The sequence below is a fragment of the Brachyhypopomus gauderio genome, chromosome 3, assembly GCF_052324685.1.
Source record: "Brachyhypopomus gauderio isolate BG-103 chromosome 3, BGAUD_0.2, whole genome shotgun sequence".
Classification (NCBI taxonomy): Eukaryota; Metazoa; Chordata; class Actinopteri; order Gymnotiformes; family Hypopomidae; genus Brachyhypopomus; species Brachyhypopomus gauderio.
In genome coordinates this window covers 29119601-29139246 of record NC_135213.1, presented here as the reverse complement: position 1 = coordinate 29139246, position 19646 = coordinate 29119601, and the positions used below count along the sequence as shown (strand labels likewise).

The window sequence follows — 19646 nt, the reverse complement described above, 5'->3', positions numbered from 1 at the left end:
TTCCTACCAGTACTAGCTACAGAGGGCTCATGAATGAGGTCATCTGGGGGAGTTTTTAATCCTGCAATCCTCAATCTCAGTGAGAGCAAACAAATCACAAGGAACTGGCCAAATGTGAACATGCCACTGCAGTGATCAGTGATCCCTGTGCAACATCAGACACGTCCAGACCGGACAGCCAAGGTAGGAAAATAACAAAAGGTCCTTCAGTTTAACACAACTCACTGCATACACTCCACATCCTCCCATCAGACCAACGTCTGGGTCACATCTGTAACACACACGGACACACCAACACACTCTCACCTATCGACTTTTAGCTCACACATGCCTGAAAGTCACACCAAAGTTCAAAAAAGCACCCAAGAAGGTCAAGCGTCCATGCTAGTGTTCAGTCCAGTTGATGTACACGAGAGATGACGAACCATTAGATTACAACCAGAGAGATTACGACCATCTGACAGGAGTGTGTGGCTGTACCAGGTGCTAGCAATCTGTGACATCATGGTGTTCTCAAACCATATCATGAAAAAAAGTAAGAAAACCGACATGACAAACTGGGGACAACCTTCAGTGGTTTATTTTCATGGTTTATTACCCCAAGCACCGGAGTTCCACATGAATATCATTTAGATTCTCCTGTAATGCAAGACTCTGAGGGTTTTCTTTATCACTGGCAACCACAGACCCCTGCTTCTACATATACATCTCCCTTTCGAGCACTTTAAACCTCTCAGAGAGACTATATTTACCCACCAGCTTACTGTCTTACTCACTCAAACACACACACGCGCGCACATACATGCACAGAAAGTGCACGAGAGCCAGTAGTCTGGCTGTTAAACACAAGTGTTTGATTTCTCCTTGGTGAGTATTTGTGAGTACCTAACGCACCCATGAACAAGCAAGAGAACAGACAAAGAAAGGCAAAGAACAGACATGGCACCAGAAAGTGGAGGTTTGTGCGGTACTTAAACAGATGAAACACACAGAATTACTTCTGAAACATGCAGGAACTGGTGACTAGTTAAGGCATCAAGACAAGACTCAGTGTCCTGCTTCATCACATCGGGTAGGACTCGGATATGGAAGGTCTTCAGAGCATGCACTGAACACAGCTGCACTGGTGAGTGTTACACGGTCACCATGAAAGGCTAAACACACACAGGAATCAAATGCAACACCCCCCCCCCCCCCCCCCCCCACACACACACACACACACACACACACCTGCCCCCACATGCCCATCCTTACATACACTCACCCCCCCACACACCTACACACACTCACGCAACCTCACCCCCACACACTCGCACCTGCCCTCACACCCACCCACACACCCACCCACACACCCACGCAAAGGTAATGTAGGCGGTGAAATGTATCTGCTCAGTGGTGAGATACCCTGTCCATAGTAGACCACCTCACGTTAAGAACACCGCAAAAACAACAATACAATAACAATGCACAGTGTGGTGAGCAATACACTCTCATCTGCACCTCAATAAAAAAGGAAAGAAAGGAAGAAACACAGAGGAAGGCTTCATGTCCAGACTCCTCTACTCCAGCTCTTCTGCTACCATTCCAGCTTCACCAAACAGGAGGAAGGAAGGAGAAAAACCACACGTCTGGCCACCATCCACAGCTCCACAATATTTCAACAAGAGTGCTCAGGTTTCAAGGTTCTCCACTGATAAAAGAAGATAAAGGTGTTGAAGCAGAACAGGGTGGAGGAGCTTCCGCTGGCTACACTGGGAAAGTGTCTAAATCTTTGGCTCACTGACCTGCTCAACCTCCCTAGGCCCTCTTCTGCTCTCTGCTGGTGAAGGCCAGTACTGCACCCTGAGGATGTACACACCAAGGGGAGCTTTGGGGGTGGGGGGGGCCTCAGAACCCAACAACACTGAACCGACCTGGAAGCCCTCCCGGACTCAGAGGTTTGACAGGCACCATACGCTAGCACTGGTTCTCAGACACAGCACCAGAACCGCACGTCGCACACCTCACACGGCAGGCTGTGGATATTCTTAAGACACTATGTACAGATGCTAGAGGTGTGGGCCATGCTTCAACAAACTCTCACTGAGAGTGAACTGTGCCAATACAGGTGTATGAAAACCAGATGTATTCTACTCAAGGCAAACATCAGTGAATGCAAAGATCAGATTTCTAACTGAACATGATGGGCACTCAAAGGAACAAGCAAAACCAAAAAAAATCCACAATAGAAATTTGGTAAAAAATAAGTTGTAAACAGACAGATGGAATTCATAAACTCGGCCACAGGAGTCATGCAGGAAACCACGGAGAATGAGACCCATCCCACTCCGGCTCCCGCTTGCCCTGATTGGAGGGATATGACAGGAGGGGGCGGGGCTCTGAGACCAGCTCCTCCTATTCTAGCTTGACTCCAATTTTCTCGGTGTTGAGGAGGTGGAGGCTGTCATCTATGAGGAAACTGAAGAGGACACAAGAGGTCAAGAGAAGGCCAAATGAAAGGAGTGACTGACATGCTGCCTTCCTGAGAGCATTCCTGTAAATAATCATAAATACGTTGAAAATATGCTACAGCTGTCATGCATCATACAACAAAACTTGTTTTGTTTCAGTGTTTGGGGGACACTCTAGTAGTCAGTCTCAACCTCAACAAAGAAAAACACGTCCAAGACGTATCAGTGTGATATCACACGATCTGCCAAAGGTGTGCACCTGTGAAACGGACCGCACTCACTGCTGTGTGCAGCTATGATTAATACTGTTCTTTGGCCTTCTAATACACAATAAGGCTGATATGTACGTTAAGACCAATGAAAGTTTGGATTCAATAACTGTAAAAGTAAAAGTATTAGCAGTAAAAATATAAACTGTGTATATATGTAATATACTGAATGTAGTATTAATAATATAGAGTCTGTGTTTAGACACGAGTATACACAGATGAACACAAGTAAACACAGACAAATACAGATAAACAAGTAAACACAAACACAGACAGGTCACTGTTGCTCACGAGCTGTTGTGAAGGGGCAGGGGTACCTGTAGAAGAGGAAGTGGACTGGCACGGTGCTGAGGTGCCACACGGCGTGGGCGTCCAGCACCCAGAAGAGCGGCGGGAAGTCCAGCAGCTCCAGCAGGGCCAGACCGTGTAGCAGCAGCACCACCACGCCACACTTCCACCAGTACGGCAGCGCACGACGGTGGAGCCAGCACCAGCACAGCCACCACAGCAGGTTCACCATACCTGCACACCAGCATTACAGTCCTTACAGGGGGACGAGGGGGACGAGGAGGGGACACAGGTGCCTTGTGTGTGTGTGTGTGTGTGTGTGTGTGTGGGGGGGGGGGGGGGGGGTACCTACCTATGGTGGCGTTGGCAGCCATGTTGTATCCGTAGTCAAAGCTGACGAAGGTGAGATAGGAGACGTGGGAGGTGAAGGCCAAGATGAGCAGGACTCCAACCATGCTGGACACACCGGGACGCCTCAGACCCAGAGTCCTGCAACACACACACACAGGGACACCTCAGACCCAGAGTCCTGCAACAAACACACACAGGGACACCTCAGACCCAGAGTCCTGCAACCAACACACACAGGGACACCTCAGACCCAGAGTCCTGCAACCAACACACACAGGGACACCTCAGACCCAGAGTCCTGCAACACACACACACAGGGACGCCTCAGACCCAGAGTCCTGCAACCAACACACACAGGGACACCTCAGACCCAGAGTCCTGCAACCAACACACACAGGGACACCTCAGACCCAGAGTCCTGCAACACACACACACAGGGACGCCTCAGACCCAGAGTCCTGCAACAAACACACACAGGGACACCTCAGACCCAGAGTCCTGCAACAAACACACACAGGGACATCTCAGACCCAGAGTCCTGCAACAAACACACACACAGGGACACCTCAGACCCAGAGTCCTGCAACACACACACACACACACACACACACACAGGGACGCCTCAGACCCAGAGTCCTGCAACAAACACACACAGGGACACCTCAGATCCAGAGTCCTGCAACAAACACACACACAGGGACACCTCAGACCCAGAGTCCTGCAACACACACACACACAGGGACACCTCAGACCCAGAGTCCTGCAACACACACACACACACACAGGGACGCCTCAGACCCAGAGTCCTGCAACAAACACACACAGGGACACCTCAGATCCAGAGTCCTGCAACAAACACACACAGGGACACCTCAGACCCAGAGTCCTGCAACAAACACACACAGGGACACCTCAGACCCAGAGTCCTGCAACACACACACACACAGGGACGCCTCAGACCCAGAGTCCTGCAACACACACACACCGGGACGCCTCAGACCCAGAGTCCTGCAACAAACACACACAGGGACACCTCAGACACAGAGTCCTGCAACACACACACCTAGCTGACTATACATACATGCACACACAAAAACAAGTAGCTCAGTAAATATACACATATCTATCTCAGTGAATATACAAATACACACCTCTCACAGAGTCCTATTACACACACAGCTCAGCTAACACACACAACACTATACTCATAAAACATGATGGCACACACAACGCATACACACACAGCTTACCATGCATAATGTGTGACACCGAATTTAAATTTTATTCAGAAATTCACCATGGTTGACATGATAATTAGCGCACCAGTGTCAACTTATCGCTGTGGTAAATTAATCTTTGCCCAGGATAAAAGCCAATCAAAACCAATATGTAAACGAGTCCTTACATATTAAAGACCTACGCCCACAGATGACTTACCAATGGCCAATTACTCAAACGTGTATCGTATTTTTAAGTTTTACCAAGATGGGAGCTGTGTGGGGACACAGTGTTGATGATTTCAGTTCTTTTATAGCAGAGGCACAAAACACTGTCTCCTCAGTCTGTGTCTATTCTGTGTCTGTTTTCTCATGGTTCACCGTCACTTTCGTCTTCATAAACTCCACCCACCGTAGCTGCTCGGGTTGCCGTGGAGCTCATTCCAAACACATCAGAAATATCAACATTGTGATGTCATTGTGATATCATCAGTGTTGCTGATGACCAAACATCGTTAGAGAACAGATCACCACACTCATCACGGTGCGCTTCTGTTATAAACCACCAGCGTCATATGCAAATGAGATCAAAAGACATCAGCACCTCACAGATCGTACGAACGAGGATACGTTAACAGGAAATACTGCCGCAATTATCACGCTGCGTTAAATCTGGAGAGGTTTTATGAATCTGGCACAGTGTCCTCTCTCTCACACAAACACACACACACACACACATTTCATCTCCTTCACAGGATTTTACTCCAACATCTAATTTGCTGCAGCCATTCAGAATGACGTAGAGGAGCCCAGAGCTTCTCCTCCAGCGTGGAGACCCCGCCTCCTCCAGCGTGGAGACCCCGCCTCCTCCAGCTTGCCCCTCCCATCCCTCCATCCTGACCACACATGGGGAGAGGTCTGCCCGCTCACCTGACGCAGCACAGGTAGATGGAGTAGAGGATGACAGCGGAGGCACAGAAGTAGTCCATCTTCTGCAAAGAGAACACAGTCACCCAACATGTCTAACCAACATGTGTTCTAACAAACGAGTGTAGCGTTCCGCTCTCGCCTCTTCTCCACGGTCACCCTTCACACCTGGACCCAGTGTATTAGTCTGGGAGGAGTTAGCAGGGCTTATATAACCTACAAGACCTTACACTACGCTCTGACAAGCCTGGAACTTATCAGTATACTACCGGCTCACTGTGATTGGCTGCTACTAGACACACCAGACACAACACCTGTGTGATGAAAAGGCCTTCACAGACTCGACTTGTTCATTCGGAGTATGATGCGAAGTTTGAAGCGCACCCACTCTCTCTGTGTGGGGTGTCCAGTACCTCGGTTAGATAGGTGTCTCTGGTGTGAAACACTGTAGACCAGAACCAGGCATTCAGGGACACCTGCAGAGAAGACAGACAGACCAACCTAACCTCTCATGTGCAACACCGCAGACCTGCTCACATTTGTTTGGATACTAAACTACAGATACTTGTTCCTACAGTTGTAGTTTTCCATGTCATGTAACCCTATGACTTTACATGAAGACAATGAGCAGACTGTGAATGAGTGTGGACTAGCCTACATATGCTTGCATCAGCGAGTTCGATTCTTGCTTGTAAAGCAGCCACACACACACAGACCCAATGCCCACACACACACACACACACACACAGCCTCTCTCTAACCAGGGAGAAGGCGGTGATGGTGTGGTACATGGGGCACTGGCGTGGCACGGCACTGCGATAGCGGAGTAGCATGAGCAGACAGGCCAGACCGTTGAGCAGAGACGCCAACGCAGACGCAGGCTCCTCAAAACACAGGAAACGCACAAACGGCCACTGAATCGAGGGGGGGGGGGAGGGGGGGGTTTGAGAGGGAGAGAGAGAAAGGGAGAGGTTTCAGCTATCAACACAACATAGGGGGCACAGTATACAAGAGTCCATGTAGAAATGACCACAGATCCTCCATTAGTATTACATGTGTGGTTCTGGAACGAGATGTTTCCATCACCGTCGTGTGGCATTGAGACCGTGACACAAACCTTCCCGTGGAACTGAGGAACCCCGAACCCCTCAGCCTGGTACAAGCCCACTGTGGTCCACATGCACTGATAGCGACAGTCGTCTCGGCACGTCCAGCCTGCACGACAACAACAGCTCACTCCACATTTATTCTGCAAACTGTCACCCATAAAAGCTTAAACACTGAAGCCCGTGTCCAAACGATAAATTAGCAGATAAATATTGAAGACATAGTCTGTTTTATGGCTTCATCAGTCACTTAGTTATACTTCAGTGATTTCCTATGTTTTCATCTTAAATTGCTTAGTCTTAAGTAATGTATTGATGTTTTTAGGTTATTAAATACTTCACTATCAGGAAAAACAGGTATTTCAAGTGACACTAATGCACGTGCTCGAACACCATGGAGGTGAAATCACCTGAGCTCTACCAGTGATGGTGGTCTGGTGCTTATCCTGCTAGGCAAGATCTCACATCTTTTCTACCACAAAGATGAAACCTGCGCGTTTCAACCGTAGATATATATATTTTCTCTAAAGTAAAAGCGTTCGTAAGAAATAACAGGAGCTGTCTCCGGTTTTGAATGCCGCACCATTGTCATTCTGATGGTTAGTTCGCTACCCACCTGGACATCCAAGTGACATTACTAAACAACAGAACGCGAAGAGGTGGACACGAGAAGCGCACAAGACAGAATGTCCTACACGGTACGACAGACAGAGAAGCGTCACTAACCTGTAAGGCGAAACTAACACACACACACACATACACTAACGAGGACCCGTCCTCGTCCTCTCACCTGTCAAACGCCTCACCTGTGAGCGCCATGTACGGCGGCTGAGCGGACTCGAAGCCCCTCAGCCTCGCCCCGGTGCAGTTCGTCCGGGAGCACTGCTTCACGCAGTCCCGATACACCGGCTCTTTGTCGCCCTGAGAGGCATTGGCGGCCGCTGACAGGAGCAGCACGGCAGCCGTGAGAGCGAGCAGGCCCGCGGTGCCGCAGCGGTGCAGTCCGGAGGCCATGGCAGCGCTTCAGAATCGGCCTCTCAAGAATTGCAAGGCACAGCGAGGCGGAGTCGTCGTGTCAAGCCATTGGAGCAGATCGACGGATATTGGCATTACCGTGACATGACAGTCATTACTGCGGTTCACTACAGCGCTGCAGATTAATTTACTGTAAACGTGCAGAGGATTTTGCTTCACCCTGAAATACACGTCTATATTTTGCAGGCAGACAAGCTACAGATAGTGATGACATGCAAGATGGTTCACTTCGGTTTCACCCGGAAGTACATGTCGCTCTCCCCCGCCCCTCTCTCAAGTCGCCTTTGTTGGCATGACAGTATAAAATACAAAATTGCAAAAGCACTGAAAATGTTTACATTTAACTTCACAAAATAAAAATAATATCATCAATAACATTAATAAAGCACTATCAACCACAACACTAACAATATTAACAGATTTGTGTGTTAAAGGAGTAAAGGAGAACGTGCATCTCTGTCTCCACCTCCATCTTGTCATGCAAAGACCTCTTTGTGCAGCACCTGTTTTACTGCAGGACTGCAGGACTGCCTGTATCTGCCCTGTTCTACAGCAGGACCATGGTCACTGAGCCTATACTTGGTTAGGATCCGTCTCAGCTCTGGCAGTAAGGAGATACTCTGTCAATTCATACTCGCTGTTTAGATCCATTTTAATTTACTTTGAGTTTTAGTTCCACAGTCCCAATGTTCTAAACAGATCATTTTACTTTGCTTTATAATCTGATATAGTTTGTGTGGGATGCTGGTCTGTGTCAGAAGTTATAGGGTCAGTGCGCCTCACAGCCAGATGACCAAGAGCACTAAGGGTTCAGCTCTTGGGTCTGTAGTAACTTAAAATGCAGTGTGTATCTGGGACTGGTCTTTAGATGCAGTGTGTATCTAGGACTGGTCTTTAGATGCAGTGTGTATCTGGAACTGGTCTTTAGATTTAGTGTGTATCTAGGACTGTTCTTTAGATGCAATGTGTATCTAGGACTGGTCTTTAGATTTAGTGTGTATCTAGGACTGGTCTTTAGATGCATCCAAAAATTTAGGAATCTTTTTTGTATGTTCACTGATAACGGAAATCACCTTATTCAGCCCTGTATGCACTTGTTGGTGTTTTTATGTGAGTTTTAAGAATCATTCAGCAGAGTCCTGCATGCAGGGCCCCTATTGGACATTTGTCCCACCTACTGTAGTTATGGTGACTGAGTGGACCCCATACGTCATTCCCATATTGTACACTAGCAAATAACATTTGAAGTTGAATTGACCAAATTGAAATGGGTTGTTGGAGCTCCTCATTATTGTATATAGAATTTTGTGAGCTTTTTCCTTTAGTGCATTCACTGCCTTGCTGATGAAATCAGTAATGGTGAGACTGAAACTCCCTGATGCAGAAATGGTGAGACAGAAACTCCCAGATGCAGTAATGGTGAGACTGAAACTCCCTGATGCAGTAATGGTGAGACTGAAACTCCCTTATGCAGTAATGGTGAGACTGAGGAAAGTGTACTCGTGAGTTCTAAGGCAGTGTTGCCCAGAGTGAACTAGTGTCTGAACTACTGAGGTCTGGGCTTCTTTTGGAAGATCATGGCATTTGTCTTTTTGAGGTTTACTGCCAGGGTCCAGTTCTGGCAGTATATCTCCAGCAGGTCCAATTCTGGAAGTAGTTCTCCAGCAGGTCCAGTTCTGGCAGTAGTTCTCCAGCTGGTCCAGTTCTGGCAGTAGTTCTCCAGCTGGTCCAGTTCTGCCAGTAGATCTCCAGCAGGTCCAGCTGCTGTAACCCTGTGTGGTGGGTGACAGCAACACCAGGTCATCTGCATAGAGCAAGAATTTAACTCGGGTCCCGGAGAAAAAGACTCTTCCAACTGGACCACCTACTCATTTATGTAACAGTGATGGACGATGCTGGACTGAGGCTGCATCCCAGTCTCACTCCTCTCTCTTGTCTGTCTGACTCATTCTGCCTCAGTCTCACTCCTCTCTCCTGAGTGAGGAATTCTGTATGTTTATTGTCAGATTTTACACTGCATTTGTTTCCAAAATACATTGATTTAATAACACCATAGACTTTATCCCTACACCACTTTGTAAACTTAATTAAGGTCTGTAGGGTGTACATGTGCTCAGTTGTATGGTGATTTGGAACTAAGCCAATCTAATTCTACAAAGTGCTCATGAAGGAAGGGAACAATCTTTGTGTCCAGAATACTGCTAAACACAGTCCCCAGGTTCCTGCTCACTCAGATGCCTCTGAAGCTGCCTCTGAAGCTGCCTCTGAAGCTGCCTCTGAAGTCTGTCTCCACTCCTATGAACTGGGGTTATAAGCCTGAGAATTGCTGTTGTACTTCAGGTGTGATGTATTTAAGCATCTCATTTACGATGCTGTCAGGGCCACAAGCTTTTTCTGATTTTAAGGATGTAAATGTTTGTGCCAATTCTTCCTGTGGTTTTGGATAATCCAGTGGGTTTTGGTAGTCTGTAATAGTGTGAATAATGGGCATTAACAGTCTTTAATCCACCCCCCTCACACACACACACGCACACACACACACACACACACACACACACACACACACACACACACACACACACACACACACACACACACACACACACACACACACACAGACACACACACACACAGACACACACAGCTTAGCAATGTTTTAATGATATTAATTTGATACAGGCAGGAATTAAGGAAAGGAAAGTACACTATAATCAACAGTAATGACCAGCTCTGACTGCATTTATGAGACCTATCAGTAGATGTCACCAGACACTCATGTTTGGTTAGGGCCATTATTGCATGAGTCTTGTTTATTGCAACTGTACATTGCATGTTGTGATAGTGTTGCTGACTAGCAGCAAATAGTGGAAGTGGTTGTCATAGAAAAATCCTGCAATGGCTGGAAAAGGCTGGATTGAATAGCGACAAGGTCTGAATAAAGCATTAGCAGAGGCTGGGATCAAGCCCACCAGGCAGGTCCCCAGAAGCAGGCTGGGATCTAGCCCACCAGGCAGGACCCCAGAAGCAGGCTGGGATCTAGCCCACCAGGCAGGTCCCCAGAAGCAGGCTGGGATCTAGCCCACCAGGCAGGTCCCCAGAAGCAGGCTGGGATCAAGCCCACCAGGCAGGACCCCAGAAGCAGGCTGGGATCTAGCCCACCAGGCAGGACCCCAGAAGCAGGCTGGGATCTAGCCCACCAGGCAGGTCCCCAGAAGCAGGCTGGGATCTAGCCCACCAGGCAGGTCCCCAGAAGCAGGCTGGGATCAAGCCCACCAGGCAGGACCCCAGAAGCAGGCTGGGATCTAGCCCACCAGGCAGGACCCCAGAAGCAGGCTGGGATCTAGCCCACCAGGCAGGTCCCCAGAAGCAGGCTGGGATCTAGCCCACCAGGCAGGACCCCAGAAGCAGGCTGGGATCTAGCCCACCACGCAGGACAACAACAACAATCCCACTCATACCCACCCCACACAGACACAATCCTAAGGTGACGGTGTTCACCTACACACAGACACACACACACGCACATAAACTCTATGCATAAACACAAACACTTCTTTCATGCCATATACACACCATCAATCACACACAATCACTCTCACACTCTCAATCACTCTCTCACACACACACCAAACTGTGCACACTTTCATACACACAATACACACCTTCATACACATCATACACACAATACACACTACACAACTTCATTAACATCATACACACAATAAAAACCTTCATACCCCATGCACACACCATATACAACATATACACAATACACACATTCATACACACCACTCACCTTCTCACACACCATACACAGGTTAATACACATTAGACACACTAGATTGGTCCCTATAACAGTGACCTCCTTCTTTCGTTTTTGAATGAACTCTACAAGCAGAAAGGGAACAGGTGGGAGGAAACATGAGGACATTTGTGATGGGACAACGTAGCCTTCCACCACTCTCATGTCATCACAAACTGGTTTGCAGACCATCCAAGAGTGACGTCCCTTTTCCTCCCGCCCTACTCGCCTTTCCTCAACCCCACTGAGGACTTGTTTTCAGTCCGGAGGTGGAAGGTGTATGATCATCAGCCACATGACCAAATGTCAAGTCAAGTCAAGTCATATTTATTTATATAGCGCTTTTTACAACACATGTTGTCACAAAGCAGCTTTACAATCTTATGGGTCCAGATCCCTAATGAACAAGCCAAAGTTGGCAGTGGCAAGGAAAAACTTGCCAGGAAAATGTCCCTCCTGGATGCAGTGGATGCAGGCTACAGAGACATTTCAGCTGAAGACTGCCAGGGGTGGATAAGGCAAGCCAAGCGGGTTTATCCTAGGTGCATAGCAAAGGACCACATCAGATGTGATGTGAATGAAAACATGTGGCCAAATGCTGAAGATGCTTTAGATCACACATAATATGACTGTTCAGATTTGTGTTCTGTTTTTTCCCACTTCTACAGTTTTTTTTTGGATATGTGTATTTTTACACATATGGGACCATGGTTAATTATGTTTACAATTATGGTAATTCTTTTTTGAGTTAGGCTACAATTTCATGTCCGTAATAAAATATCACCTTTACTGCAAGACTGTCACATACTCCTTTTTTGTCTAATCTACATTCCATACAATACGTTACAGTAAATATCACTCAAAAATGCACACATTTGCGTAAAAATTCCAAGCCGATTACAGTAAAATTAAACTGATTTATAAGAAAACAACAGATGTTATTGTATAATGTCTGATGACTGCTGGGAGAGAGTAAAATATTACATGTAATACTGTTTCTGTAATGCCATCAACTGTTAGTTTTTTGACAGTGGTTGTGCAGTGATTGACCTTATATTCCCCTCGAATAGAGAAACTGCGTTAGTGTTTGAAAGAATGATTGAATACTGAACCAGGTTAGCTGTGTTTTAACAAACTTGGTGTATATAGAGAAAACTTTGTTTGAGTTGGTATTTAGTTAAGTAAATGTGCTTTTGATATTAATTGATTAATTGGCTATTTGTATGAGGTAGATGTATTGCTATGTTTAGAGATTTGAAAAAGTATCTTAAGTATTGGGAATGTTTGTTAGCAGTCATAAAAAACAAAAACTGTATTATCAAAAATCCTATCTGGACTATCACAGTATCGCAGAATACTTAAGTACATCAGTAGAGACACAAGAGTACGAAAGACTTAAGAATTCTTTATTTTGAGATGGAGATTTTTTAGTTACAGTGTTTTTAACAGAATGGTGAAGCATTATAAAGTAAAAGAAAACCCAAGAAGAAATGGCACTGTGGAAAGGGAGGGAGGGAGGGAGGGAGGGAAGGAGGGAGGGAAGAGGCCAAAACAAAGATCTTCTCTTTTGTTTGGTTTTCTCATCTTCCCTCCGTCAGCCTGCTCTCTTCTCCTGTCAGTTACCCTTTTCACCTTTCCCCCCACCACCCCCTGTAAAGGGGAGACAGTGAGAGAGGGGTGTTGTTCTATTGTAGACATCCACCCTCCTCGTCCACCTCCCCTCTGTTTCACTCAAGCACTACTCCGTGTGTTCAGAGAGCCTGCACAACCAGCCCTGGTGACCGAGCTCGACACGCCGACCTGTTTCAAGTCAGAAGCCGCAGAGCACAAATCACAGCACCCGTGGTGACGGGCCTTCCTTGCTTCTCAGCGGGCGCTGAGATGAAGCGTGCTGAGAGTCCAATCAGGAGGAGATAAAGGGGAAAAAATTAAAGTAATGGAAAGGAATAGAGCCCAGCAAGAGGGTGTAGTTTGCTGACATTTTATTGAAAGCATTGCCACTAGCTCCACTGATGCTCGCATTCAGGCAGCCGAGACGCCAGCAGCCCTCTGGCTCGGGGGGTCAGTGAGAGAGCCGGTCTTTCATCGGCTGTGTGAGCGGGAGGAAGAGTGGGCATGCGGCGAGAGGGAGCATGGAGGGAATCGGAGATAATCGTCAGGGAGGTGAGGGGTGAGAGGTCAGAGGTCAGACAGGTGGTTGAGTTTACTCCTCCTTCTCCTCTCCGTGTGTGATGACGTAGCAGATGTTCTTGTAGTCGACGTTGCCAGCCACATCTGGGGGGAAGGCGGCCCACAGGTTCTTCATCTGAAGATGGATTACAGACAAAGAGAAGCACAATTACAAACTATAAGTATAAATTCAAAATCAAAGTCTGAAAAGCTTGTAATGTGTGTATTAGGTGTGGGGATTCACACCTCCTCTGCGCTAAACCTGTCGCACTGGGTGGTCAGAAGCTCCTCAAGGCTGCGGAGACACAAACACATCCAATTAATGTTCATCCAGAACAGCACCATGAACAATCACGACCAGACCATGCCAGATCACAGCACTGGGTTAAACAGGGTTAAACAAGAAATGCACATACAATTCCTTCTTGATGGAGCCAGTGCCTTCTGGGTCCAGGACTTTGAAAGCGCTCACGATGACGTCCTCGGGATCAGCACCTTAAATAGTAATCAAGAACAACTGTACTACTGAAATTATGCTAAATTATGAAATTATGCTGTAGGTATTATGTAGTATGCAGTGTAAAATGCAGTAGGTATTATGTAGTATGCAGTGTAAAATGCAGTAGGTATTATGTAGTATGTGGTTTATATTATGTAATGTGTAGTATGCAGTAGGCAGAAGGTGCCTCACCCTTCAGCTTCTCTCCAAACATGGTGAGGAACACGGTGAAGTTGATGGGGCCGCTGGCCTCCTTGATCATGGCCTCGAGCTCCTCGTTCTTCACGTTGAGCTGACCCATGGAGGCCAGCACGTCCCTCAGGTCATCTTTGCTGATAATCCCGTCTCTGTTCTGGTCGATGATCGTGAAGGCCTGTGTGTTTCAAAGACAGGACAGATACTTATGCCATATTCTAACACAAAGAAAATTATGATTACATTTCACTGATTGGGTTTATCTGTAGTTGGTTGATACAATGCTGAGATTAGAAATGCATTCCTGGACCGGTCTAACTCACATTCCTGGACCGGTCTATGTCATTCCTAACATTCACTGTCTTTCTTCCTTCTATTCCTGGCAAGCAGCAGGAAAAGTGGTGCCAAGGGAAATGCACTGTTGTTTCTTGTTAACACTTCTGTAGTACTGGTCAGGCCAGTCCGCTTGCTGTGTGAAGCTAAATGACAATCACCATCAAACATGTGTGAAGCACACTTGTTTGTGCACTGTGACATCTCTGAAGTCATACCTCTCAATCAGCCTGCTTGTTCCTGTCAAGCTTGTGCAGTAAAGCATGAGCACATTTTACACGATCACAAGGACACACCAAACGCCTCCATGGGGATAGTTCTGATGCTAGTCTGCTGACGTGAGTATGAACTTCCAACGGCGCAGCATGCTCTTCACGTTCCTCTGCCTAAGAGCCCCATGAAACTGGAGAGTACAGCTGAGATCGGCAGGGGTCCTGGCAGCTGCTGAACACTTGTCCTTCTGAGGTGCAAAAATGGTCTCGGAATTCACGACAAGACTTTGGGGACATTTAAGGAGAAGGGATCGATTACACTCGCCCCTTCTGTTGCCCCAGCCCCATATCACCCTTCTTTGCCCCTCACCCACCCCATCCTTCTGTTCTCTGCTCGGATGACACCGCCCTACTTCGTATACTCATCTTCTACTTGTCCTTCAAGGCTTCCTTACCAAATAGTTCAACAAGTCACGAAATGTTTTGAAAATGTTTCAAATCTTCCCCCCACTGCACACCAGCGGATCCCAAAGAGATGCTTGGATGCACAGATCCAAGGGGAAAACAGGATTCCTCGTGGGGAAAAAGACTTTCTCAAAATCCTTGTGAATGTGGTGATCCTCACATTTGGAGAACCATTTTGATCTATCCTTGCTTTCCTGAGAGTATGTCATCCACAAAAAAGCTCTGGGAGTCATATGGTGTTAGCGACTAAGACGTGTCAGCATCTCCCAGCTGTTGACGAGCACATTCTCTAGGGGTCATCAGACCCCACTGGAAAAAGGGCTGACAGCCAACAACAGCAGACTCAAGGTTAGGAGCTTTTCTTGCTGACATCATCCAAAACAGGTAAAAAAAATTCAGCTCTGTTAACCCTGGATCTCACTATTTTTTATGACATAAGTTAATGAGCTGATGGAGTAACTCCGGCACAAACGCAACACCTATAGAATACGTGGAGGGAGGGCTCAGCTCATGTGCTTGTGCAGCATTTAGCCATGTTCCCTCCACACATAGACACGCCAAGTGCTTCCTGCTTTCTGGTTATGTTAATGATAAGCTTAAGTGATGAATTGGTGACCTTGTGGATGGGATAGAGGCATGGCCTGCTGCTAAGCTATGCCCATGTGTGCTGCAAAGTGAGGAAATGGTATGGTAAAGGATTCTCACCTCCTTGTATTCCTGGATCTGGCTCTGCTCAAACATGGAGAACACGTTGGAGCTGCCGCCCTCTGCCTGCTGTCTCCTCTTGGCCTTCTTGGGTGCCTGGAAACATGGCCAAAGGATGACCTTCAAAACCTTTGCCAAACCTTCAAAACCCTTCCCCCAAACCTTCAAACCCCTTTGCCAAACCTTCAAAACCCAACGTTGATAACACACCAGAACCTGTTATGTCCTGGCCGACATATGTCCTTAGACGAGGTCTCTCTAATACTGTAAACATTCAGATGTGGGACGTATAAAACACATTGTTAAAGTCGCTAGTTATGTTGTAGCGCAGGCTCTATACTTTCTTAAGACAATGTGGCATTGCTGTTACTAGTCCTTGCCTGAGAATAACAGACGTGCAGAGCAGCATCACAAAGGTAAATGTTATCTGGCCAGGCACAGAGAAAGTGATATCTTGGCCCTTGAAGCCATTTTGGTCCCCATCTGCTTTCAAGGAAGGATCTCTAGTTAAGTCACCACAGTCACTCCACTGTAGCTTTGAGACCTGCCATGTTGCTGTGGTAACACCAAACCAGACCCACTCCAGCTTCCACAGCTGCTCTCTTCCGCGGGCTTTATTAGCCCTGAGCAGATTCTACTGAAGCTCCTTCACCATGTTGTTTTCTTGTATTGGTCCCGGTCGCTGGCGTGACTCCTCGTCTCAGCCGGTTGTGTGCAGGGATGGGGCAGCACTCACCATGTCTCTGTGGAGGTTTGGGTATGATGGTGAAGAGAGAAGCCGGGCGCCGAGCTGCTGTGACTGACATGTAAACGCAGTCCCTGTGGAGGGTTATATACCACTACCCTGTGGCTAACTATAGCCGTTCCGTCAGGTTTGGCAGCGAAACAGAGCAGGGGAAAGTAACAGAGCAAAGGAGGCGTGCGCCTGCTCTCAAGTGTCACCTTTCGCTCCCCAAAAATAGGATCCATGTGCCTTGGAATGAGATGAATTCAGTCGTGTGATTCTGACTGCAGTTTGGTACAGCCCTCGGACTTATTAGGAGAGACGTCCGACGCGCTGATCAGTTCTGCAGTGCTGTCAGACTTTTTCATTTCATTTGGTTCATTATTTGAAGAAATGTTTCTAGTTTCCTATGAGCTTCAGGTTCTTTACAAAAGGTCAGCTTCTAAGCCAGTTGGGTTAAACTCCCATGTGGCCCCTGAGAGTGTGTGTGTGGACTACTGCCATTTAATGAAAAGCCTCATGTGTCAATGTATTATTGTCATCATGGGATTATGAATGGACTGTACATTAGATATGCAGAATGTAAACACAGCCGTGACACTTTAAGCATGTTTGCCAAAGGACTGTCATGCTGTCACAGCTACCAAGGAGTTTTCTATAAGTGAACTGTAGTCAAGTCAAGTCTGTGGTAGTTATAGGGGGGAGGGGCATTCATCAAAATATACAGAAGTATTTATGAAGGTGATGAGCATGAGACATTTACTTGATGGAAATTATTTTCCAATTGTTTTATTACTTAATTTATCTAATTTATTTCTAGTTCTCTTTGCAGATCTATTCTGGAGAAAAAGTAATATTTCAGTTCAGTGGCAAAACTGTAAAAAATGCATTTTGTTTAGCAGTAGATCAGGCGGTGTGATATTTTGCACTACAGCGGCTCTATATGGGGAGAGCCCCAGTATAGCGTAGAGATGTACAAGACTTACCACCCCCCCCCCCGGTATACACCGCACCATATAAGAGGTCTGCTGTCAGCCATCCGTCACGACTCCGACCCGGTGGGTATGCACGGAAATACTGAGTTGTGAGAAGTGACACAGGATCCTGAAGAACGCCGTTCCTCTTTCTGCGTCTCTCTCACATTCAGCGCACTGCGTTCCCCTTTTCCGTGATCCGAGCCGCACGCAACGTTAGGTCTTGGTCAAGGCGACAGTTAAGGGCCTAAGCTCCGTCTTATATGTTTTTTCTGTCCCTTTCCCTAACAGCTGGAAGAAGAGAGAGGGACTCAGAAATATACGCAGTACAAGCATTCTGAGAACCCAAAAAAACATCAGCTGTTGAGACTGAAATAGCTTCCCCCGATTCCCCCAGCCGTTTCTCTTTTTTCTCACCCTTTCTGTCCAAAGCGACAGTTCTAGGCAGAGTTCACACATCACTATCTCTCCATCACACGCGCGCGCACTTCCTCTTGTCAGCAGCGATGCTGAAACGGCGGTGCAACCATCAGACTTCCCTACAGAAGACGAGGCGTATGAGCGCGCCATTCATCACCACTAGAGAGCGTTTGGGAGCCACTACGTACCCACTCATTTTCACGTGTCACTTTTGGAAATAACATCAATTATTTTTTTCTTATTATAATACCTTCTGTGGATTTTATTTGCATGTTTCCTGTGGGCATTTGTGTGTAGATGTCTGACGTACACACGCGCGCACGCTCCTCTTGCTCGCGCCTGTTTACTTTCTCTCTCTTCCCTTTTACTGCGACGGCTGCTGTGTACCACTGCACTCAGGACGGAGAGCTTTTTTTAAAATCCGTGGGCGACTGACTGACGGACTGACTGACGGACTGACTGTTTGTGTGTGTGTGTGTGTGTGTGTGTGTGTGTATATATATATACAGTATACTACTGTATATATGGCATATATTTAAGTGGGATATTTGGCTTTAGGGTGAAATATATAATATATATAGTGCTGCAAGAAATTATTAATACTGTATTATTAATACTGTATTATTATTATTATTATTATTATTATGTAGGAGGCATCATTGTAGTAAAAAATATTTCTCAGCTTTTATTTACAATTGAACAAAAAGGGGCATGTATGCCATGTAGGAAACTGGGATGAACTGGACAGAAGAGTGAAAGCAAATCAACCTACCAGTACCACACATTTACTAGTACCACACATTTACCATCACCACACATTTACTAGTACCACACATTTACCATCACCACACATTTACTAGTACCACACATTTACTAGTACCACACATTTACCATCACCACACATTTACTAGTACCACACATTTACTAGTACCACACATTTACCATCACCACACATTTACTAGTACCACACATTTACTATCACCATACATTTACTAGTACCACACATTTACCAGTACCACACATTTACCATCACCACACATTTACTAGTACCACACATTTACCAGTACCACACATTTACCATGACCACACATTTACTAGTACCACACATTTACCAGTACCACACATTTACCATCACCAAACATTTACCATCACCACACATTTACTAGTACCACACATTTACCAGTACCACACATTTACCATCACCAAACATTTACCATCACCACACATTTACCAGTACCACACATTTACCATCACCAAACATTTACCATCACCACACATTTACTAGTACCACACATTTACCAGTACCACACATTTACCATCACCAAACATTTACCATCACCACACATTTACCAGTACCACACATTTACCATCACCACACATTTACCAGTACCACACATTTACCATCACCAAACATTTACCATCACCACACATTTACTAGTGCCACACATTTACCATCACCAAACATTTACCATCACCACACATTTACCAGTACCACACATTTACCA

The 19646-nt window shown here is 46.5% G+C and overlaps 2 protein-coding genes across 5 annotated transcripts; both read right to left on the bottom strand.

Moving 5' to 3' along the window:
- Nucleotides 1–1272: 1272 nt before the first annotated feature.
- On the bottom strand, nt 1273–7893 carry pgap3 (post-GPI attachment to proteins phospholipase 3). 4 transcript variants are annotated; one of them, XM_077000981.1, is made up of 8 exons: nt 7415–7891; nt 6620–6717; nt 6264–6416; nt 5916–5978; nt 5506–5567; nt 3360–3496; nt 3037–3241; nt 1274–2458 (listed from the first exon to the last, which is right to left on the bottom strand). In XM_077000981.1, the coding sequence occupies exons 1-8, from the start codon at nt 7620–7622 to the stop codon at nt 2395–2397; spliced, it is 990 nt and encodes a 329-aa protein (XP_076857096.1). In that variant the 5' UTR covers nt 7623–7891; the 3' UTR covers nt 1274–2394. The 4 variants fall into 4 exon arrangements, 3 of the variants coding, with proteins under 3 accessions (XP_076857097.1, XP_076857096.1, XP_076857098.1); XM_077000982.1 differs by lacking the exon at nt 6264–6416 and having other exon boundaries at nt 1273–2458; nt 7415–7892; XM_077000983.1 differs by lacking the exons at nt 1274–2458; nt 3037–3241; nt 3360–3496 and adding an exon at nt 3503–4366 and having other exon boundaries at nt 7415–7893.
- Nucleotides 7894–12830: 4937 nt separating this feature from the next.
- Nucleotides 12831–16913, bottom strand: mylpfb (myosin light chain, phosphorylatable, fast skeletal muscle b). Its single transcript, XM_077000980.1, has 6 exons — nt 16760–16913; nt 16024–16119; nt 14306–14486; nt 14031–14109; nt 13861–13909; nt 12831–13750 (listed from the first exon to the last, which is right to left on the bottom strand). The coding sequence occupies exons 1-6, from the start codon at nt 16760–16762 to the stop codon at nt 13649–13651; spliced, it is 510 nt and encodes a 169-aa protein (XP_076857095.1). The 5' UTR covers nt 16763–16913; the 3' UTR covers nt 12831–13648.
- Nucleotides 16914–19646: the final 2733 nt, after the last annotated feature.